This window comes from Giraffa tippelskirchi, chromosome 8 (assembly GCF_054371585.1).
Source record: "Giraffa tippelskirchi isolate mGirTip1 chromosome 8, T2T-mGirTip1v1.2.pri, whole genome shotgun sequence".
In the NCBI taxonomy this organism is placed as follows: domain Eukaryota; kingdom Metazoa; phylum Chordata; class Mammalia; order Artiodactyla; family Giraffidae; genus Giraffa; species Giraffa tippelskirchi.
The window spans coordinates 87727336-87750983 of NC_137282.1; the positions used below are offsets into that span (position 1 = coordinate 87727336).

A 23648-nucleotide genomic window follows, 5' to 3' on the forward strand; every position below is an offset into this window, starting at 1 on the left:
AGGGAGGAACCAGTATGGTGATTTTTACAGTTTGGAGGGGGAGGAATGTCAGCTAGAGGGCTGCTCAGTAGGTCTGTGCCTGGGTAATGGGACTCCCCATTGGGAAACTTCATTCCTCTGTGTGTTATAGCCACCCAGGCACCTTCCCTTCTTACACTGCAAATGTCCGCACACTGTTCACACCTGGACAGATACATCTCTGCTACTTAGCACAACACAGCTGCCCTCAGCTTCCTATTTAATTTTAAAGATATTATAATATACTTAATAAAATACTGGGGTCTAGATGTATATCATAATTTAAAATGTAAGAAGCTTATAAAGTGATAATAAGAGCTTACCTGATGGAGTGAAACCCTATCTGCAAGGTGCAAGACAGCCCCAGGAAGCAGTCATTCCTACAAACACTCCTGCTACTTTGGGCCCTATGGCTTCACATCACTCTATGCCATATTTTGCTTTCAACAGAGCTTTGAACCAAAATTTACACACAAAAGGTTAGGTTGCATAAAATTTTGGATTTTCAAATTGCTAAAAGAACTCTAGAATTGTGTATTCCAAATTCTGCTAGTGATTCTTGACAAGTGGGTTTATAAGGAACCATGTCTTTCCATGAATTCAAGGCCTATTTCATCTATCTAAGAATTTGAAATTACTACTGAAAAATGAAGATGACATGTAAAAGTAATTTCTTTATTTCCCGTTCTTATCGATTTCATTTCTCACATACACTCTTTAAGAAATAAAGGATGAAGTAGAACATGAAAGTACATTGATAGAGGCACAGCAGTGACTACAACACACAGCCACGTCATCATGTCCTCTAGTTATGCGCTGTATGTTTCACAGGCTCAAGCCTCACTGGAAAATCTGTGATTGAATCTGAAAACGTAAAATATCATCCTGTGTTCCAATACGGGTGAAAAGAATACTTCTGTAATTCTTTGGGACAGGTCAGGGTACATACTGGTTGAGACACAGCATGTACTGGGCACAGAAGGTCCATGGAATCCTGGCAGGGTAAGAGAAAAAGTGTGGCTTAGGGTGTGATACCAGAAACTAGAAAGGTGAGTTGAAAGAATTATAGGAAATAGCTCCCTGGGTTGGGAGCACCCACTTTCAGACTCTTTCGAGTTCAATCCCAGTGAAGGATTTGCCCTCAGAGGAATCACAGCAGTTGAGAAAGTCTCAGAATGACTGTATTAATGTTTATTATACTCTTACATGAGCTTCCATGTTGGTTCAATAGTAAAGAACCTGCCCTCCAACGTGGGAGGTGCAAGTTTGATTCCTGGGTCAGAAAGATTCCCTGGAGAAGAAAATGGCAACCCACCACAGAATTCTTGCCTGGAGAATTCCATGGACAGAGGAGCCTAGCATAGTCGGACGTGATTTAGCAACTAAACAACAAGGTCTTACACTTGGCCTGCCATTGCTCTCTTCGCCCTGGTTTCAATCCCGGGTTTGGTGGAAACAGAGTTCTGCTCTGACTGGTATTGAGAAGTCAGGAGCCTTGGCAAGTCGCTGGGTTGGAGTTAGGATGTAACCGCTCCAGAATCTGGCCTCAGAAATCCCTCTCCACAAAGCCAGTCTCGAGTTCTCTCTTGTCCGCGGCTCTGGCACCCTGGCTCCAAGTCAGCCTGGATGTGAGAGCTGGAAATCGAGTTGGGGCGGCTCAGAGGAAGAAGGGACGCGCCCAGGAAAGTGTTCGAGGGAGACAGGAGCTCTGCGCTGCTGGAGTCCAGCCTTCTGCATGCTTTTGGAGCGGCGACCTGCGCTGGGGGCCGGGGAGCCACGTACAGATGACGCCTCGCAGATGGACTGGAAGGGAAAGAGCGGGTCGAGCCCGCAGGGGTGTTTCCAGGGCCAAGCGGAGTTCTCAGGCCTGCTGGCTGCGCTTTGCGCGATCTCCTGGATCCTGGCAAGTTTGACCCAGTTTGCCAACAGCTGTGCTGGCCCCCTGGCTGCCCGGTGTGCCCAAGATATCCCACGACCCCCGACCCCCAGTTCAGCAAATTAGGGGACGAGGGTTCCGCGGGAGAACTGCACCGGCCACTTCGCCCCCGCCAAAGCAACAGAGAGAGAGACGTTGTAATTTGGTTAAGTAAGATTAACTTAACCATCGAGTAAGTAATGGTTAAGTAACTAATAAAGATACAATTTATTAAATAACAGAAATTCCCAAATGCCTGTGAAGAATTCTTCGACGATTGCTAAACGGAGAAGTTTTCTTGTAATAGCATCTGTCGCAGGGGATCGTCCAATAGAGTCTCAGCGGACAGGAGGGGTCCTGGGGACAAAGCCAGCTGGAGAAACAACCTAGGGTCTTTCTGTCCAGTGCGTGGGGCGTCTGGTGGTATCTCTTCAGATCAGGAAGAGGGCGATGCTCCGGAAGGGTCTCCAGCATCAGAGGTCTCGGGTTTCAGATACTGGGTTCCTCATGTGGCAAAATCTGCCCAGGGAAGCTTTCAGGGCGCGCGGAGTCCTCCCGTCCTGAGGGCGTCGGTGACTCCTGGCCGGGAGCCGGCGTGGTGTCCGCAGCCCGAGACTCGCCGCGCCGCCTGCAGGGGCTCTATGCTCGGGGTCCGTGTTTTGGGCAGTATGGGCGCAGAAGCCTGCAGGGAGGAGAAGTTTCTTCCCGATTGAAGTCCTTCTCGTCCGGAGAGGGTTCGCCCAGCGTAGGATAGCAAGGGAACTGCCATTCCTGAGGGTTCACTGAGCGCAGGAGCTGCCGCCCCTCTGGTTCCTGGGGATCCTCCGCGGAATCCCAGGCCTCGCGCACACAGCGGGGAAAGGGCTCCATCGCTTCAGCTGGTGAGAACAGAAGTCTTCAGGGATCCCTTCCTTGCGAATTTATAATGTTCCCGGGCTCTTAGGTGTCCAACCAGAGGCTATTAGGGTGGGTGGTTTGCAAATTGCTTCAGAAGGTGGGGCCTGAGGAGATTAAGGGAAAATTCAATCATCTTGGATGGAGTTATTAGAAGTTGAGATTGATTCTGTTGATTTGAGAGGATTAAAACTTTTGTTGTCTGTTTAAAGGAAATAGAGGTACAGGGGCTCTGTGGAGAAAAGCTATTTGGGAGGCTACTCTTATGAAAAGTATCCTAAGTGCTAGTTACTTTTAGGTTACTATGTCCATTGATTCTCAGGGTCTTTTGCTTAGAAACGGAATATCATTAGATCTTACCGAGATGATCAAAATGTGGCCATCTTTGCATGAAACCACACAGCTGGTCAGACTTCCCCTCTGGTCTTCAATTCTAAGTTAAAATTGCTTCAGACTTTCAGCCAACAAGCAGAAGAGCTCACGTGCTGCAGCTACTGAAGCTCACAAGCCCTGGAGCCCATGCTCTGCAACAAGAGAAGCCACTGCGATGAGAAGCCTGTGCACTGCAACTAGAGAGTAGCCCCTACTCAGGACAACGAGAGAAAAGCCAGCATAGCAATGAAGAAATAGCACGACCAAAAATAAAAAAAAAATAAAATAAAAATCATGCCTTCCATTTTATCTCTAAGAGCAGTAAGGTTTGGAATTGTGCAGATATGACTATCATTGACATTTTTTATCTTGTATTGGAATACACGTCTGTTTTTAACTACAATTTCTGCTTACAGAATTAGTACTCAGGCTCAAGAGTACTCATGTTGAAATGTTTCATGTGTGTTATCATACTGGCTTTCCAAAGATCCTTTCATATTCTTCTCAAAAGCTATGTTGGGGAGTGCTACTTTACCAATATTTGAATAAATGAAAAAGATTAATACAGGCCACCAAGATACTCAGGGTTATGTCATGGTTTCATTTTGTATTTCTTTAATCTTTTGGAGCCCTGACCTGGGTCTCAGTTCTCTTTTCAGCCAAAGACCCCACATTCCAATACCATTTCCAGTCCTGACTCCACCCACCCAAATCAATCCACAAGCAGAGAATAGGGAAGGATGTTTTAATCATTGTGCAACTTGAAATTAATATAAGAAGCATGACAATTCTGAGCACATCGACAGGAAAGTTCCTTGACAGCATAGATTTCTGAAGAGAGATTTCTTTTTTTTCTAATTTATTTTTTAATTGAAGGGTAATTGTTTTACAGAATTTTGTTGTTTTCTGCCATCTATCAACATGAATCAGCCATAGGTATACATATGTCCTAACCCTAACCCTTGGTCTGAACCTCCCTCCCATCTCTCTCCCCATCCCACCCCTCTAGATTCTTACAGAGCCCCAATTTGAGTTCCCCAAGTTACACAGCAAATTCCCACTGGCTATCTATTTTACATATGCTAATATAGGTTTCCCAGTTACTCTTTCCTTACAGCTCACCCTCTCCTTCCTCCCCCTGCCCTGTCAATGAGTCTGTTCTCTGTCTGTTTCTCCATTGCTGCCCTGCAAATAAATTCATCAGTAACATCTTTCTAGATTTCATATATATGCGTGTTAGTATACGAGATTTATCTTTCTCATTCAGACTTGCTTCACTCTGAAAATAAGCTCTAGGTTCACCCACCTCATTAGACTAGACTCAAATGCGTTCCTTTTTATGGCTGAAGAGATTTCTAATTGAAAAGCCCGTCAGTAATCCAAGAAAGGAAGGACAAAGAAGGAATGTTCTGCCCCACAGATATCTCCAGGCTCGTCCCAGAGCGAGGCAGAGCCCAGGGGAGAAGTCCAGTTCGGTAGACTGGGCCTCTGCTGGGGTGACTGAGACTCCAGTCCAGGGCAATGACTGAAGGAGTGCTGTGAGCCAGACAGGAGGCTACTATACCTTTCCTTGGCGGGTTCCACCTGCTTTCAAGTCTCAAGTTTTCTGCAGCCTCGGAGTGTGTGGGGTGGGGTGGGGGTCCTGGGCTCCTGGAGGCATCTGGCCGCGGGTCTGGCGGCCTCGGCAGCTGCTGGCATCTGCCGGCTGTTCAGACCCTCCTGGGCTCAGCGCAGTGTGGCTTGGGGGACTGTCGCTCCATCTCGGACTAGCAGCCGGCTCCTGGATCTCCAGGAAGATCCCCTGCAGAAGGGATAGGCTACCCAGTCCAGTATTCTGCCTGGAGAATTCCATGGACTATACAGTCCATGTGGTCGCAAAGAGTCGGACCTGACTGGGCAACCTTCACTTTCTTTCACCAGGCTTCAAGTCTGTCTTCCACAGCCTCGGGGTGTGTGTGGGGGGGTGGGCTGGGATGGGGGGCGTCCTGGGCTCCTGGAGACGATCTGGCCACGGGTCTGGAGGCCTCCGCAGCTGCTGGCATCTGCTGGCTGTTCAGACCCTCGTGGGCCCGGCGCTGTGTGGCTTGGGCCTCTTCTTGACGGGACTGTCGCTCCGTCCGTCCCGGACTAGCAGCCGGCTCCTGGACTTGCGGGTCTCGCCAGCGTTTCTGGCCGCTCTCGACGCGGGGACCGTCCTCGTCTCCCTGGCAAGCGTGGCGCAGCAGCCCACAGGCGCAGTAGTGCGGGTCCTCGCAGAACTCGGGGCTTAGGCACGAGGGGCGGCTCAGCGCAGGGAAGTTATCCAGAGCCCAGGCCCAGGCCTGTTCTCGGTTCAGGCCCGGAGGCAATTGGGGCTCGGTATGTGCCCTCTTGCAAGACTGCATTTCCAACCAGCAGTGTGCGTGAGCTTCCGTGGCTTCAGCCTCCTCACCAGGCGGAGAGCGCAGCGGGTCTAAGCGCGGGGGTGAATGATTGAATGATCCAGCTCGGTGCGGAGTGTGCCTTTTATAGTGTCTGCCTGAACTGGGTTTGAGAAACCCTGGTGTTGATTAAGTGGGATATTTATTTGCCTTGCAAATTACCTCGGGGCCTCTGGGGACTGAGGTGAAAACCACATCTTCCTGGGAGGGGCAGGAAGTTCTGAGTGGTTTTCCGCGACTGGGTTAAAGGAGGGGGCGGGGCGGGAGAAGAGGTGGGGGTCCCCGGCAGTTTCCATTCACTGGAAGAAGTTCTCTACTTGGGAGGCACAACTGTGCAAATCACACTTCAGGTTCTCTTCTTTGAGCAGATGAGAGAGGATGACCTGGTGTCAGAGAGAAGGCTCAGCCAGGTTCCACCTTTACCAAAGCCCACAGCTGCTTCATGCTGGAGCTGGCCTGAGATTCCAGGTCCTCTTGCTTTCACATCAGGAAGGGAAAAGAGGAACGGAGAGATCATGTAGGGATGAGGAAAAGGAGAGTCCCATGCCAACTTAGAATGTTAATAGTCCTATTATTTTTTCTACAGTAGATGATCTGCATCAAAGGAAGACTTCATATATACTATGGTTTTCATAACTAATTCACAAATGCATTGAGTTAGTGCCACATATTCAAGAATTTTTTCTTTCCTTCTTTATTGTTATTTGCAGAACTCTTGTCCTTTCTTATGTAATTGTGTTCATTCTATTATTCTGGGCTCCTCTTTCTCTCTGCTCTCCCTACTTCTACTGCAATTCTTCCTATTAAAGAACTATTTTATTTTCTATGTGTGGTTTTGTATCAGACTTGTAATATGTGACATACTTTTGTGTACGCATATCTTCAATTCATGTAAGGTTATCAGTTTAAAGCATCTACTTTTGCTTCACTGACCACTAAAGCCTTTGACTTTGGATCATAACACACTCTGGAAAATTCTTAGAGATGGGAATACTAGACCATCTTACCTGTCTCCTGAGAAACCTGTATGCAGGTCAAGAAGAAACAGAACCAGACATGGAACAACAGACTGGTTTAAAATTGGGAAAGGAGTCCATGAAGGTTGCATGTTGTCACTCTGCATATTTAACTTCTATGCAGAGTACATCATGCAAAATGCCAGGCTGGATGAAGCTCAAGCTGGAATCAAGCTTGCCTGGGAGAAATATCAATAACCTCAGATATGTGGATGACACCACGCTAGTGGCAGAAAGCAAAAAGAAACTAAAGAGCCTCTTGATGGAGGTGAAAGAAGAGAGTGAAAAAGCTGGCTTAAAACTCAACATTCAAAAAACTAAGATCATGGCATCTGGTCCCATCATTTCATGGTAAATAGATGGGGAAACAATGGAAACAGTGACAGACTTTATTTTCTTGGGCTCCAAAATCACTGCAGAGGGTGACTGCAGCCATGAAATTAAAAGACGCTTGCTCCTTAGAAGAAAAGCTATGACAAACCTAGACAACATATTAAAAAGCAGAGACATTACTTTGTTGACAAAGGTCTGTTTAGTCAAAGCTATGGTTTTTCCAGTTGTCCTTTGCAATGTAGAGATGAGACCCTTACACCAGAGGGCCTCACTTTGTATTTAGAGTGGGCCTGTTTCCTGTTCATTTACACCCCTGTGCTGCTATATTCTCCAAAATTATCTCCTCCCAATGCATCCATACCACTTTAAAGCTTAGGATACAGCTTTTCCACTTTGAGAAACCTTCTTAAAGATATGCTCACATAGTGTTTCCACTATATATAGGCACTTTCTCTTGGGTCAACACAAGCACCCCTCCACTTTATCACATCAGGACTTCCATTACATTCTGTGACTTTTCACATCTTTGCCCTCTCATTCAAAGGGGACACAAGACCACATCACAAACTTGTGCAACAATCCTGTTGCCCCACTGGTAAGTAACAAATTCTTTAACTTCTGTCCTCTTCAGTGTTGATATATATTTATGTCCTTAAGCTCATCTTCCCTCCCTCTTCCTCAAAAGGGCAGGGGTAAAGAACCAACATTCTGATTTGATGATGAACACAGTGATTTCTGAAATATGTTCAGAGAATGAAGGAAACAGCCTGGGTCTCTTCTACATCTCTAGGATGTGAATTTACCTCTGAATAAAGAGGCGGAGTCCGAAATCTGATTCCTGAGGGAAGGCAAACAAAGGACAGCAAGACTCCCCCTCCCAGGGGGTTGAAGGTAAGAACTGTGTCTAGAGAATTCTTCCTCCCATGCCAAGTCCTCATAGTTTGGTGGTACTTCCGGCTGGTCTGGCGGAGTCAGTGTCAACCAGCTCATAGGAACCGCATGGATATTCTGGAGTTCCTGCTGCCAAAACCATTGATATTGAATCATGCTAATCACTAACAGCAGCTCAAGCATCAATTTGTTTTAGCACCAGGAATGTGAACAGACACAGTTAAAGAGTAGTTCCCTTTATCCTGCAGCAGTTCAGGATGGTTGGCATCACTGGAGGGATCCTTAGGATCTTCCCTTTCCAGCTGTCGGTGCTCCTGGGGGCGATGTGGTTCCCAGTCACATTGGCCACCTTCAGCCTCACAGTCTTTGTTTTCCTGTTGGCCAGGTATGTCTGCATTTGGAAAATGGCCACTTTGGGATCAATCAGATGAGAGCAACAATTCTCTACTTCTGCGTAGATTGGAATAGCTTCTCCATTGCAGGATCCCTTTCCTTCAGTCTTGACACTCAGTGAAATTGGACCAGAGGTGAAAAACTAACACGGGTGGGGGGCGGGGAGAATAGGAAGGAGACTCAAGAGGGAGGGGATATATGCAAACACATAGTTGGTTCATGCTGTTGTACAGTAGAAACTAACACAATGTTGTAGAGCAATTATACTCCAATTAAAAATAAATAAAATGGAAAAAATTAATTAATTAAAAAACCCACAGCCAACTATTTTCTCTTGAGCTTTCAATACAAGGGTTATTATACAGTACTGAATAGTTGCATATTTCCTGATGAATGAGGCTACCAAAGGTTCAGATGGAAGCTGAAAGCTAAATGGAAAGGCGTTTTTTCTAGGCTGCAGTAAGCCAATGCCTTCTCCGGCTCAGGCGCACGGGCAGGTACTCCACCTGCAGGCAGCGGGTACTCTGGGTCTCCAGGCACAGCATGCAGAGTCCTGGCTCCGCAACATCCAGCTTCCAGCCCCCAGCCGCACACTGAGGCCGTCCCAGCAGCTGTGTGGTGCCCTTGGGGGAGACCCCACAAGTTATGTGTTATCCCCTAATAAATTATTTTACATTTACATGATTGAGCTATTCCATCTCTGGTCCTAAAAACCATAAAAAGAAATACAACAGCGGCATCAGTCAACATTATATTTACTTATTGCAATCTGTATCTTTTAACAATCATAGAGGAATAAATCTAGATTTCCTTAATACTGCGTAAATATACAAATTTTTCTTTTTGTTTTCAGGATATTTTGAGAATGTTTGTTTCATATTTATTAGTTTTTTTTAATGCTTATTTATTTGCTTTCCTGGGATCTTAGTTGCCAGACACAGGATCTTCGTTGTGTGTGTGGCCTGAGTAGTTGCCCCAAACCAGAGATGGAACACACGTCCACTGCATTGCAAGGGGAATTCTTAACCACTGGATCACCAAGGAAGTCCCTTTATCAGGGTTTTTAGATGAGATCATAAGGTTAAAAGATGAAAATTGTCTCTCAACACCTTATCTTAAAATTTTACATCTTTCCTTTCTCACACATCTTTCCACCACAAATTAAATAAACCATTCTAATAGAGATATTTAAATGTCTTTCATTTGCCTTAATCTTTTAAACACAGGGATCCTTGGGCAGGAACAAGGAGCTGCTCAGACCCCTGGTAGGCACTGAAGGAGCCCAGTGATTGGGGCATCCAGAGTGTGATGTGATGAGGGGCTGAGCCTAATGGTGGAGTGAATGTGGGCAGTTGAAAGGACCTAAAACTTAAGACCAAAATGCAGTTCCTTAGCTAGACCAAGAAGGGAAAATCATCAGAGAGACAAAGACTTCATGATTGATCTTGTTCTTTCCTCATGTACTCACATCCCTTCCCTGAAAAGGGAAGAAGGAGGCAGAAAGGGGAACAAGAAAGAGGAAGCGAACAGCAAGAGGAAGAAAATAAAAAAGGAGTGTTTCACTCTCAGAAAATTTTAGCAGCTTCAGTTCATGAAATTTTCCCCCTAAGTCTCAAGTCAATCCTTCCCCCTTCTGCCAGCCAGTGCAGGAAACTCAGGTTCAATCCCTGGGTGGGGAAGATCCCCTGGAGGAGGAAATGGCAACCCAACCCAATATTCTTGTCTGGAAATCCAGACAAGAAGAGGCAGGCTGGCTACAGTCCATAGGATTGCAAAGGGTCGGATGTTACTTAGTGACTAAGCAACGTTTATGCCATATCCCTCAAGTGCTACAAGGATCTTGGCTTTAGGCTTAGAAAATATGACGATGGTGCAGAGGCTCAGCGCTATCGGAGCAGGAGAATGCAGGGAAGAAAAGTAAGTTGGAAGAAAGAAAAAGGGAGAGGAAAGGAAGCTTTGGATCAAAAATCCTGTAGACTTGAGAGTCGAACCAAACTACAAGGCACACTTTTGTCCACTAGAGTCACCCCTCTAAAACTGACAGCCAACAAAATTAATTTGCAGAAGTCAAGTAAAACAAAAACAATTTTTGTTTTCCCACAAATTTCCCACACAGTTTAGACTTGGGTTCCTGCCAGAAGATCCACTCTGTCCACCTTCTAGGTCGTGATCATTTCACATCCATGCAAGTAGGGAGATGGTACTGACTGGGAAAGGGCTCAGATCCGGCACCTCAGTTGAGGGATCCCATCTCAGCCCACCCTCCCAGTGCCGGGCCTGACCCTTCTTCTTGCCTGACTCAATTATTTGGAGAGGGTTGAGGGGAGTAGACGGGGTGTGACGGATTTCAGTAGTCCAGCCAATTTCAGCCTTTGTTAACCTCCAGGCTGGATGTTTGGGGCTCCCTCCTTTTGGAAGAAAAGCAGTGAGGCCTTTGCCACCCAGCCACTACTAGGGGGCAGCAGCAAGCCAGGCTCTACCATACTTGAGGCGTCAACACTGATTTGCCCCTGACACAAACCCAAACACTATGGTTCAGGGGCAGACCTAGAACTCGAAGTGGCCTAAAGCTATAGGCTCAATCCTGAGAGGATTAACCAAGTAACCAAATTCAGCCACCAGGGAAGCGGTGTCGCTTTCTCAAAAAGTGAAAGTGAAAACATTTTGTTACCCGTCCCCCACCCCCCTAAACCTTTATTGATATATAATGAACATGTATTTTGTAAGTTAAAGTATACAATGGGTTGATTTAATATACTTATATACTGTGAAATAATTACCATGGGAACATTAGTTAATACCTTCATCACCTCACATAATTACCATTTCTTTTCCCGGTGAGAGCATTTAAGATCTACTCTCCTGGCACCTCTTAAGTTCACAGTGCGCCCTTTGACCTCTCTTCTTCGCCCACACACCCCAGCCCTGGCAACTATCATTCTACTTTCTGTTTCTATGAGTTCAGCTTTTCTAGATCGCTCATGTAAGTGAGGCCATCTGACATTTCACTTAGCATAAGGCCCTGAAGGTCTACCCATGTTGTTGCAAATGGCAGGATTTCTTTCTTTCTCTCGCCTGAGTAGTATTCCACTGAGTATATATACGTGAAGTTAGTGGTAAAGAATCTGCCTGCCAGTGCAACAGATGTAAGACACATGGGTTCGATCCCTGGGTTGGGAAGATCTCCTGGAGGAGGGCATGCAACCCACTCCAGTATTCTGGCCTAGAGAATCCCATGGACACGGGAGCCTGGCAGGATACAGTCTGTAGGGTCACAAAGAGTCGACCGTGACTGAAGCACCTTAGCCCAGGCATGCAAGCACCATGTCTTCTTTGTCCATTCATCTGTTGACTGACACAAGGGTTGTTTCCATATCTTGTCAATTATGAATAATGCTGCAATGAACAAGGGAGTGCAGATATCTCATCAGGATCCTGATTTGGTTTCCTTTGGATATACATACCCGGAAGGGGGATCAGTGGGTCATATAGTCATTCCATTTTTAGCTTTTTGAGGAACCTCCATACTACTTTCCCTAGTGACCGCAACAAGTTACTTTCCCATCAGCAGTGCACATCCACATCCTCATCAACGCTGAGGTAACAACCTCTTGTCTTTTTGGTGACAGCCATTCAACAGGTGCAAAGTTCTATCCCAGTGTGATTGGGTTTACAGTTCCCTTGTGATTAGTGTTGTTGGTATCTTTTCTTGTACCTGTTGGTCATTTGTGTGTCTTCTTTAGGAAAGAATATCTGTTCAGTTCCTCTATTTCTTAATTAGATTTTGTTGCTATTATGTTATGAGTTCTTTATATATTTAGATATGAGCCCTTTTATAAGATATATGATTTGCAAAAACTTTCTCACATTCTAGAGGTTACCTTTCCATTTGGGTGATTGTTTCCTTCACGATACAGAAGTATTAATTTTTATGTAACCCCACTTATTAACTTTTGCTTTTGTTGCCTGGGTTTTTTGTGTCATATGCCAGAACATCATTGGCAAGATCAATGTTAAGGAGATTTCCCCTATGATTCCTCGACAAGTTTTAAGGTTTCAGGTTTTCTGTGTAAGTCTTTTTGAAACAATTTGTTTGTTTTTGGCTGTGCTGGGTCTTTGTTGCTGCCCATGGGCTTTATCTAACAGCAGCGAGTGAGGGCTACTGTTCATTTTTACTGTTTACTACGCCATTCTTATTTCAGCCGCTTCTCTTGTGGCAGAGCACGGGCTGTAGGCACACGGACCTCAGGAGTTGCAGCACGTGAGCGCAGTAGCTGTGGTGCATGGCCTTAGTTGTCCCACAGCATAGAGGATCCTCCTAGAGAAGGAGTCAAGTGAAGTTCTGAGAGTGGTGTAAGATAAAGATCCAATTTCACTTTTCTGAATGTGGTTATCTATTTTTCCTAACATCATTTATTGAAGAGACCATCCTTTCCCCACTGAGTATTTTTGGACCCCTTGTCAAATATTAGCTGACTGTGCATGTTTGAGTTTATTTCTGGGCTATCAATTCTGTGCCACTGGTCTTCTTTTATGCCAATACCATATTGCTCTGATTACTGAATCTTAGTATTAGGTCTTCTGATGCAGTTATCTCCTAGGATTACTGTCACCATCCAACCTCCTTATATCTGATAGGGCCATCAGGAGGCCAGAAGAGCATAAAAATTGCGGACTGAGGACTTCTGAATCGCAGACACACTGCATCTTCTGGTGTGAGAACCACGTGTTGGCGCAGCGCTTTCCCGGCTGTGAGCTCGGAGTCTCGGGTCCCGCCAGCGAGGCTCCAGGGCCCTACAAGCCACCAGACCACAACTCCGCGGACCCCGCGTGGCCGCCGCTCCCTTTCCACACTGCCTTGTGTGAGCTCTCCTGGGACCGTCCGGGTTTCGATGGGGAAATGCTCTCTAGTCCCTGCGGGCTCCGGCGCTGGGACAGTTCACGAAACGGACGCTTTGCTGGAGGCCAGAGCGCCTCTCGGCGGGACGCAGAGCCCCCCTGTCCGGGACACGATGCCCGCGACCCACCCAGACCAAGAGGCGCCCCGGGGAGAGGCGGCGGCCGCCCCCGCAACCTCCCTCGCCGGGTGGCACCGTTTCCTAGACCGACGAGAGGATCCAGAGATCCCCGAAAGCGGGGACACTACGGAGCCTCGCGCGGCTCTTGCCTTCAGAAGCCACCGCAGGTGCAAAGGCTGGAGGCAGCGGATCCGACGCGCAGGGGCCCGGAAGACCCAAGGATGCCAGGAGTCCGAGGTTTGCGCTGAATCCCTCATCTCCGCGGGCAAATGCTACCGTAACAACTCTGCCTTTGCTCCACAAGGATGAAAGCCCTTTGCCTTCAGAGTTCTCGGATAATTTTCCTTTCGCTAATCAATAAAGATGACGAAAAACGATGTCACAGTTCGTTATTCCTCTGGTGAGGGAGTCTCTGGTTTGTCTGTTTGGGAGGACGAGGCGCACGGGCGGCGGTGGCTGCCTGTTGCAGCGGAGATCCTTGGTCGCCTGGCTTTGCCGGGCGCCGTTGGGACCCTGGGGTCGCCTGTGCACCCAGGGGAGAGGGGGCACATTGGGGGAAGGGCCTGGCCTCCCAACGACTCTCCGACCCACACCGGGCCTCCAAAGAGAGCAGACAGGCGGTCTGCAGCCCCGAGGACTCCGCTCCCCCGGGAAGGGCCCCGGCTCCGTGGCCGTGGTCCTTTTTGTCTCTGAGTCCAGCTCAGGGCCCTCCAGTACCTGCGCGCGGCTCTGGAGCCGCCTCCACCGCATTCCTCCACCCCTTCCCCGAACTCACACAGAAGTTCAGGGTTCCTAAGGCCCAGATGTTTCGGCTTCCTCAGGCGCAATCCAAATCCAAAAAAAATGTCCCTTAATCCCTCCGACCCTCCCCACAGTCCTTGCCCAACGCCCGCCAGCGACCGGCCGAGACGACGCGCTCCGAGACCTCTGGTCTGGAAGCCTAGGGGATAATGACCGTGGACTAGAGGCCAGGAAACCAGCCACCCTGTTCTGACGGGACGGGCCGATCGCTGCCTTTCCTACTCCAACCTACTGACTTTGGAAGGTGGGACTCCCATGGAGCAAGGATGGTACCAATGAATGGAAACGGCCAGAAAAGAACCTCTCTCCAAGAGGACCCTCCTCTCCTCCCCTCCCCCTCCTTTAACCCAGTCACCAAAAATTACTCAGAATTTCCATGCCCCTCCCAGAAAGATGTGGTTTTCACCTCAGTCCCCAGGGACCCCGAGGTAATTTGCAAGGCAAATGAGTATCTATCCCACCTATCAACACCAGGGTTTCCCAAAACCAGTTCAGGCAGACACTATAAAAGGCACACTCCGCACCCAGCTGAATCATTCGCCCCTGTTCTTAGACCCACTGCGTTCTCCACCTGGTGAGGAGGGTGAAGACATGGAAGCGCAGGCACACTGCTCCTTGGAAGCGCTGTCTTGGAGGAGGGCACATCCCGAGCCCCACTTGCCTCCGGGCCTGAACGGAGAACAGGCCTGGGCCTGGGCTCTGGATAACTTCCCCGCGCTGAGCCGCCCCTCCTGCCGAGGCCCCGAGTTCTGCGAGGACCCGCACTACTGCGCCTGTGGGCTGCTGCGCCACGCTTGCCCGGGAGACAAGGACGGTCCCCGCGTCGAGAGCGGCCAGAAACGCTGGGGAGACCCGCAAGTCCAGGAGCCGGCTGCTAGTCCGAGATGGAGCGACAGTCCCGTCAAGAAGAGGCCCAAGCCACACAGCACCGGGCCCACGAGGGTCTGAACAGCCGACAGATGCCAGCAGCTGCGGAGGCCGCCAGACCCACGGCCAGATCGCCTCCAGGAGCCCAGGACGCCCCCCATCCCAGCCCACCCCACACACCCCACACACCCCACACACCCAACACACCCCACACACCCCACACACCGCACACACCGCACACACCCCACACACACCACACACACCACACACCCCGAGGCTGCGAATGAGAAACTTGAAACCTGGTGAAAGAAAGTGAAAGTCGCCCAGTCGTGTCCAGCTCTTTGCGACCCCATGGACTGTATGGTCCATGAAATTCTCCAGGCAGACTACTGGAGTGGGTAGCCTTTCCCTTTTCCAGGGGATCTTCCCAACCCAGGGATTGAACCCAGGTCTCCCGCATTGCGGGAAGATTCTTTACCGGCTGAGCCATAAGGGAAGCCCAAGAATACTGGAGTGGGTAGCCTATCCCTTCTCCGGGGGATTTTCCTGACCCAGGAATCGACCCGGGTCTCTTGAGTTGCAGGCAGATTCTTTACCAACGGAGCTATGAGGGAAACCCTTGAAAGCAGGTGGAACCCGGCAAGGAAAGGAATAACAGCCTCCTGCCTGGCCCATAGCACCCCTTCAACCCCTGCCCTGGACTTGAGTCACCCCAGCAGAAGTCTCATTCTGCCTGGCTGGACTTCACGCGCTCCCAGCCCCCGCCTTGCTCTGAGATGAGCCTGGAGATCTCTTTGGACAGAGCATTCCTTCTTTAGGGTTCCTTTCCTGGATTACTGACAGGCTTTTCAGTTAGAACTCTCTCTTCTGCTTTTGAACTGTGGTGTTGCAGAAGACTCTTGACTTGCGAGTCCCTTGGACTGCAAGAAGATCAAATCAGTCAATCCTAAAGGAAATCAACCCTGAATATTCATTGGAAGGACTGATGCTTAAGCTAAAACTCCAATACTTTGGCCACCTGATGCAAAGGGCCAACTCATTAGAAAAGACCCTGATGCTGGGAAAGATTGAAGGCAGGAGAAGGAGGTGACAGGATGAGATGGTTGGATGGCATCACTGACTCGATGGACATGAGTTTGAGCAAGTTCTGGGGAGATGGTGATGGACAGGGAAGCCTGGCAAGCTGCAGTCCATGGGATCCCAAAGAGTCTGACACAACTGAGTACCTGAACAACAACTTCTGGGAATCCATGCTTTCTTAAGAAACTTTCTTGTAGCTGTACTTAGGTCATGCTTCTTATATTAATTCCAATTGTGCCCAATGATTAAAAGGTACCTTCTTATTCTCTGCCTGAGGAATTGATTTGGGTGGGTGGATGGGCGGGCGGTGTGCGGGCTCTGTGGCTGAAAAGGGAACTGTGGCCCAGTTAAGGGTTCATTAAGAAATGCAAAGTGAAACCATGACATATACCTTTGACTACTTTAGTGGCCTGTATTAATCTTTTCCATTTGTTCAAATATTCATGAAGCAGTAACTCTCCAATACAGCTTTTGAGAAAGAAGTTGAAAGAATCTTTGGAAAGCCAATATGACAATATGCATTCAACATTTCAATATGAATACTCTTGAAGCCAGAATTCCACTTCTACAAGTCTGAAATTATAGTTCAAAACCGATGGGTTTTCCAATACAAGATTTAAAAAATGGTAGTCATATTTGAACAATCCCAAACTATGCAGCCCTAGAAATAAAATGGAAGACATAATTTTGAAAAGATAACCTGGAACACAGTGCAGTGACTGTAACAACAGGGCTTGAACTCAAAGCGGAGATTCTAACCAGGCTGCAGAGGAAGGCAGTGAGACGACCACCCATGCAGGCTAAGAGAGGGCAGAATTCCAGGTCCTTCCCCTGTGAACCCCCTGTGACCAGCTACCCTGGGATATCCTGGCTTTTCTGGATCCCATTCACCCACTTGATCTGCAGTATTTGACTTCTCTGGGGCTGCAGTGGGACCAGGCTGGAATCCAAGTGTCAACTCCCAGACAGGCCTTTTCAGAAGCTTCCAAAGTACTCAGGGCACAGAGAAAGCCTCTAAGTCTTCATTATTTCTCTCCTGCTCAGTAGTTCTCACCCTCCCAGAAGTAATGCACTCCCCTGAGCCTCTGCTCAGCCCCTGGAGGATATCCAGGCCCAGGATTCTATCCAGTGAAGGGAGGGCAGGAGCCAGATTCCTGCTCTTGCCTACAGACAACACAGCCCTCGAAGCAAGACAAGTAAAGTGCCAAACCTTCACTCTGCTGTATCATGAAACAGCATGTTTGGGCCAAGAAAGAGGAACAAGAAGCAGAAGTCCTCTACCCTAGGACCTCTAAAATGTCAGAAATAAGATGCTGAGAAATAGGCATAGGTGTTAGCCCTCGGTACACATTCCTTCAAGATGCCAAGTCCAAGGGAAGAGACAAATTAATATTCTCTTCTGAATGACAAAACAAAAGTTGAGTGTGGCTTTGGTCAGATCTGATTGATTAGGTCATCCTAGCATTTGATGCTCACAGCATGTTTGCCAGCATTTCTGAGAAGCAGTAAGAAAAAACAAAGAAATAAATCCTCCCAGGAAAGGTATTTTTCTCCTTTTCAGTGACATCTGCCCTTCTTCTGTTTAGCATGTGACAGGAGAATTATTTTTTTCTATGTTCCCTCTTTCATTCAAAAAGCCTTACTAAGCATCAGTATTGTTTTACATGTGTACATGATCCCTAAGCTAAAGCCATCAACCAGCAGACATGATCTGTCATAAAGTGTTTGACTTTCATGGAAGGAACAGGCGGTAAACATGCCAATAAATAAGCAAATAAAACTCATTTAGTATGATAAGTGCTATCAAGAATGCTTTATAAGTGAACTGAAAGAAGGTAACAGGAGGGTGCTACGCTTACCTTGAAGAGTCAAAATAGCATGATTAGAGACACGAGGGTGTCCTTTCAACTTAGATCTCAGTAGAGTGATGGAAATGCTAGAGGAAGGAAAACCTCACCGTCAAGAGAGGACATCCAGTTCCCAGACTCAGCCTAGAAAAAGATGAATACAGTCATGGACAGAGGGAAGGCAAATGCGGGCTTTCTATGGCCCTAGTGAGATATATCTGGACTTTCGCAATCTCAGAGTCTTCTTTCTGAGAGGACCTGTTAGCATAAAATCATGCCTAATAGACAATTATGATGAAAGATTTAAATTTTGTGTCAGATTTGATTGAATAGTTGAATTACTGACTTTGCTGACCTAATCAGTTATCAGATTGACCATAGATGTAGCCAAGAGATTGATAAGAGAGAGCTAACTGATGGTATTTGAAGGTGTGTTCACAGTTTCTTCTTCACTCTATAAGATTATATGACCCCCATATATCAGCTAAGCTGTTTAGTTTCTAGGTTATGACATTGTTTTTTTCTGGGGTAGATACAAATAAATAAACAGAAGAAAAAAATGTTGTGATTATTCAAAAATCTTTTCCAAGACACTAGAGAGCAGTAGAACTGGCTTTAAATACAACAGAGTAATCTGGAGTGTGTAAACTGAGATCCTTTAATACATCATCTCTGCTCTTAGCCACTTCTGTCTAGGGAGGAACCAGTATGGTGATTTTTACAGTTTGGAGGGGGAGGAATGTCAGCTAGAGGGCTGCTCAGTAGGTCTGTGCCTGGGTAATGGGACTCCCCTTTGGGAAACTTCATTCCTCTGTGTGTTATAGCCACCCAGGCACCTTCCCTTCTTACAGTGCAAATGTCCACACACTGTTCACACCTGGACAGATATATCTCTGCTACTTCGCACAACACAGCCGCCCTCAGCTTCCTATTTAATTTTAAAGATATTATAATATACTTAATAAAATACTGGGGTCTAGATGTATATCATAATTTAAAATGTAAGAAGCTTATAAAGTGATAATAAGAGCTTACCTGATGGAGTGAAACCCTATCTGCAAGGTGCAAGACAGCCCCAGGAAGCAGACATTCCTACAAACACTCCTGCTACTTTGGGCCCTATGGCTTCGCATCACTCTATGCCATATTTTGCTTTCAACAGAGCTTTGAACCAAAATTTACACACAAAAGGTTAGGTTGCATAAAATTTTGGATTTTCAAATTGCTAAAAGAACTCTAGAACTGTGTATTCCAAAATTGTGCTAATGATTCTTGACAAGTGGGTTTATAAGGAACCATGTCTTTCCATGAATTCAAGGGCTATTTCATCTATCTAAGAATTTGAAATTACTACTGAAAAATGAAGATGACGTGTCAAAGTAATTTCTTTATTTCCCGTTCTTATCGATTTCATTTCTCACATACACTCTTTAAGAAATAAAGGATGAAGTAGAACATGAAAGTACATTAATAGAGGCACAGCAGTGACTACAACACACAGCCACGTCATCATGTCCTCTAGTTATGCGCTGTATGTTTCACAGGCTCAAGCCTCACTGGAAAATCTTTGATTGAATCTGAAAACGTAAAATATCATCCTGTGTTCCAATACGGGTGAAAAGAATACTTCTGTAATTCTTTGGGACAGGTCAGGGTACATACTGGTTGAGACACAGCATGTACTGGGCACAGGAGGTCCATGGAATCCTGGCAGGGTAAGAGAAAAAGTGTGGCTTAGGGTGTGATACCAGAAACTAGAAAGGTGAGTTGAAAGAATTATAGGAAATAGCTCCCTGGGTTGGGAGCACCCACTTTCAGACTCTTTCGAGTTTAATCCCAGTGAAGGATTTGCCCTCAGAGGAATCACAGCAGTTGAGAAAATCTCAGAATGACTGTATTAATGTTTATTATACTCTTACATGAGCTTCCATGTTGGTTCAATAGTAAAGAACCTGCCCTCCAACGTGGGAGGTGCAAGTTTGATTCCTGGGTCAGAAAGATTCCCTGGAGAAGAAAATGGCAACCCACCACAGAATTCTTGCCTGGAGAATTCCATGGACAGAGGAGCCTAGCATAGTCGGACGTGATTTAGCAACTAAACAACAAGGTCTTACACTTGGCCTGCCATTGTTCTCTCTTCGCCCTGGTTTCAATCCCGGGTTTGGTGGAAACAGAGTTCTGCTCTGACTGGTATTGAGAAGTCAGGAGCCTTGGCAAGTCGCTGGGTTGGAGTTAGGATGTAACCGCTCCAGAATCTGGCCTCAGAAATCCCTCTCCACAAAGCTAGTCTCGAGTTCTCTCTTGTCCGCGGCTCTGGCACCCTGGCTCCAAGTCAGCCTGGATGTGAGAGCTGGAAATCGAGTTGGGGCGGCTCAGAGGAAGAAGGGACGCGCCCAGGAAAGTGTTCGAGGGAGACAGGAGCTCTGCGCTGCTGGAGTCCAGCCTTCTGCTTGCTTCTGGAGCGGCGACCTGCGCTGGGGGCCGGGGAGCCACGTACAGATGACGCCTCGCAGATGGACTGGAAGGGAAAGAGCGGGTCGAGCCCGCAGGAGTGTTTCCAGGGCCAAGCGGAGTTCTCAGGCCTGCTGGCTGCGCTTTGCGCGATCTCCTGGATCCTGGCAAGTTTGACCCAGTTTGCCAACAGCTGTGCTGGCCCCCTGGCCGCCCGGTGTGCCCAAGATATCCCACGACCCCCGACCCCCAGTTCAGCAAATTAGGGGACGAGGGTTCCGCGGGAGAACTGCACCGGCCACTTCGCCCCCGCCAAAGCAACAGAGAGAGAGACGTTGTAATTTGGTTAAGTAAGATTAACTTAACCATCGAGTAAGTAATGGTTAAGTAACTAATAAAGATACAATTTATTAAATAACAGAAATTCCCAAATGCCTATGAAGAATTCTTCGACGATTGCTTAGCGGAGAAGTTTTCTTGTAATAGCATCTGTCGCAGGGGATCGTCCAATAGAGTCTCAGCGGACAGGAGGGGTCCTGGGGACAAAGTCGGCTGGAGAAACAATCTGGGGTCTTTCTGTCCAGTGCGTGGGCGTCGGGTGGTATCTCTTCAGATCAGGAAGAGGGCGATGCTCCGGAAGGGTCTCCAGCATCAGAGGTCTCGGGTTTCAGATACTGGGTTCCTCATGTGGCAAAATCTGCCCAGGGAAGCTTTCAGGGCGCGCGGAGTCCTCCCGTCCTGAGGGCGTCGGTGACTCCTGGCCGGGAGCCGGCGTGGTGTCCGGAGCCCGAGACTCGCCGCGCCGCCTGCAGGGGCTCTATGCTCGGGGTCCGTGTTTTGGGCAGTATGGGCGCAGAAGCCTGCAGGGAGGAGAAGTTTCTTCCCGATTGAAGTCCTTCTCGTCCGGAGAGGGCTCGCCCAGCGTAGGATAGCAAGGGAGCTGCCATTCCTGAGGGTTCACTGAGCGCAGGAGCTGCCGCCCCTCTGGTTCCTGGGGCTCCTCCGCGGAATCCCAGGCCTCGCGCACACAGCGGGGAAAGGGCTCCATCGCTTCAGCCGGTGAGAAGAGAAGTCTTCAGGGATCCCTTCCTTGCGAATTTATAATGTTCCAGGGCTCTTAGGTGTCCAACCAGAGGCTATTAGGGTGGGTGGTTTGCAAATTGCTTCAGAAGGTGGGGCCTGAGGAGATTAAGGGAAAATTCAATCATCTTGGATGGAGTTATTAGAAGTTGAGATTGATTCTGTCGATTTGAGAGGATTAAAACTTTTGTTGTCTGTTTAAAGGAAATAGAGGTACAGGGGCTCTGTGGAGAGAAGCTATTTGGGAGGCTACTCTTATGAAAAGTATCCTAAGTGCTAGTTACTTTTAGGTTACTATGTCCATTGATTCTCAGGGTCTTTTGCTTAGAAACGGAATATCATTAGATCTTACTGAGATGATCAAAATGTGGCCATCTTTGCATGAAACCACACAGCTGGTCAGACTTCCCCTCTGGTCTTCAATTCTAAGTTAAAATTGCTTCAGACTTTCAGCCAACAAGCAGAAGAGCTCACGTGCTGCAGCTACTGAAGCTCACAAGCCCTGGAGCCCATGCTCTGCAACGAGAAGCCACTGCGATGAGAAGCCTGTGCACTGCAACTAGAGAGTATCCCCTACTCAGGACAACGAGAGAAAAGCCAGCATAGCAATGAAGAAATAGCACGGCCAAAAATAAAAAAAAATAAAATAAAAATCATGCCTTCCATTTTATCTCTAAGAGCAGTAAGGTTTGGAATTGTGCAGATATGACTATCATTGACATTTTTTATCTTGTATTGGAATACACGTCTGTTTTTAACTACAATTTCTGCTTATAGAATTAGTACTCAGGCTCAAGAGTACTCATGTTGAAATGTTTCATGTGTGTTATCATACTGGCTTTCCAAAGATCCTTTCATATTCTTCTCAAAAGCTATGTTGGGGAGTGCTACTTTACCAATATTTGAATAAATGTAAAAGATTAAAACAGGCCACCAAGGTACTCAAGGTTATGTCATGGTTTCATTTTGTATTTCTTTAATCTTTTGGAGCCCTGACCTGGGTCTCAGTTCTCCTTTCAGCCAAAGACCCCACATTCCAATACCATTTCCAGTCCTGACTCCACCCACCCAAATCAATCCACAAGCAGAGAATAGGGAAGGATGTTTTAATCATTGTGCAACTTGAAATTAATATAAGAAGCATGACAATTCTGAGCACATCGACAGGAAAGTTCCTTGACAGCATAGATTTCTGAAGAGAGATTTCTTTTTTTTCTAATTTATTTTTTAATTGAAAGGTAATTGTTTTACAGAATTTTGTTGTTTTCTGCCATCTATCAACATGAATCAGCCATAGGTATACATATGTCCTAACCCTAACCCTTGGTCTGAACCTCCCTCCCATCTCTCTCCCCATCCCACCCCTCTAGATTCTTACAGAGCCCCAGTTTGAGTTCCCCAAGTTACACAGCAAATTCCCACTGGCTATCTATTTTACATATGCTAATATAGGTTTCCCAGTTACTCTTTTCTTAGAGCTCACCCTCTCTTTCCTCCCCCTGCCCTGTCAATGAGTCTGTTCTCTGTCTGTTTCTCCATTGCTGCCCTGCAAATAAATTCATCAGTAACATCTTTCTAGATTTCATATATATGCGTGTTAGTATACGAGATTTATCTTTCTCATTCAGACTTGCTTCACTCTGAAAATAAGCTCTAGGTTCACCCACCTCATGAGACCAGACTCAAATGCGTTCCTTTTTCCGGCTGAAGAGATTTCTAATTGAAAAGCTCATCAGTAATCCAAGAAAGGAAGGACAAAGAAGGAATGTTCTGCTCCACAGATATCTCCAGGCTCATCCCAGAGCGAGGCAGAGCCCAGGGGAGAAGTCCAGTTCGGTAGACTGGGCCTCTGCTGGGGTGACTGAGACTCCAGTCCAGGGCAATGATTGAAGGAGTGCTGTGAGCCAGACAGGAGGCTACTATTCCTTTCCTTGGCGGGTTCCACCGGCTTTCAAGTCTCAAGTTTTCTGCAGCCTCCGAGTGTGTGGGGTGGGGTGGGGGTCCTGGGCTCCTGGAGGCATCTGGCCGCGGGTCTGGCGGCCTCGGCAGCTGCTGGCATCTGCCGGCTGTTCAGACCCTCTTGGGCTCAGTGCAGTGTGGCTTGGGGGACTGTCGCTCCATCCCGGACTAGCAGCTGGCTCCTGGATCTCCAGGAAGATCCCCTGGAAAAGGGATAGGCTACCCAGTCCAGTGAGCAACAGTCAGAACTGGACATGGAACAACAGACTGGTTCCAAATAGGAAAAGGAGTAC

At 47.4% G+C, this 23648-nt stretch overlaps 1 protein-coding gene and 1 pseudogene across 1 annotated transcript; both read right to left on the reverse strand.

The window, feature by feature from the left end:
• Positions 1-672: 672 nt before the first annotated feature.
• Positions 673-5718, reverse strand: LOC145516449 (uncharacterized). The gene is made up of 2 exons (XM_081517701.1): positions 4764-5718; positions 673-2934 (listed from the first exon to the last, which is right to left on the reverse strand). The coding sequence occupies exon 1, from the start codon at positions 5581-5583 to the stop codon at positions 5113-5115; it is 471 nt and encodes a 156-aa protein (XP_081373827.1). The 5' UTR covers positions 5584-5718; the 3' UTR covers positions 673-2934; positions 4764-5112.
• Positions 5719-7714: 1996 nt separating this feature from the next.
• Positions 7715-9002, reverse strand: LOC145518990 (arrestin domain-containing protein 4 pseudogene; annotated as a pseudogene).
• Between the last annotated feature and the right edge of the window lie 14646 nt (positions 9003-23648).

Excerpts from the sequence above, each read along its gene's own strand:
- LOC145516449 (XM_081517701.1), bottom strand. The coding sequence starts at position 5,583 with ATGCAGTCTTGCAAGAGGGCACATACCGAGCCCCAATTGCCTCCGGGC.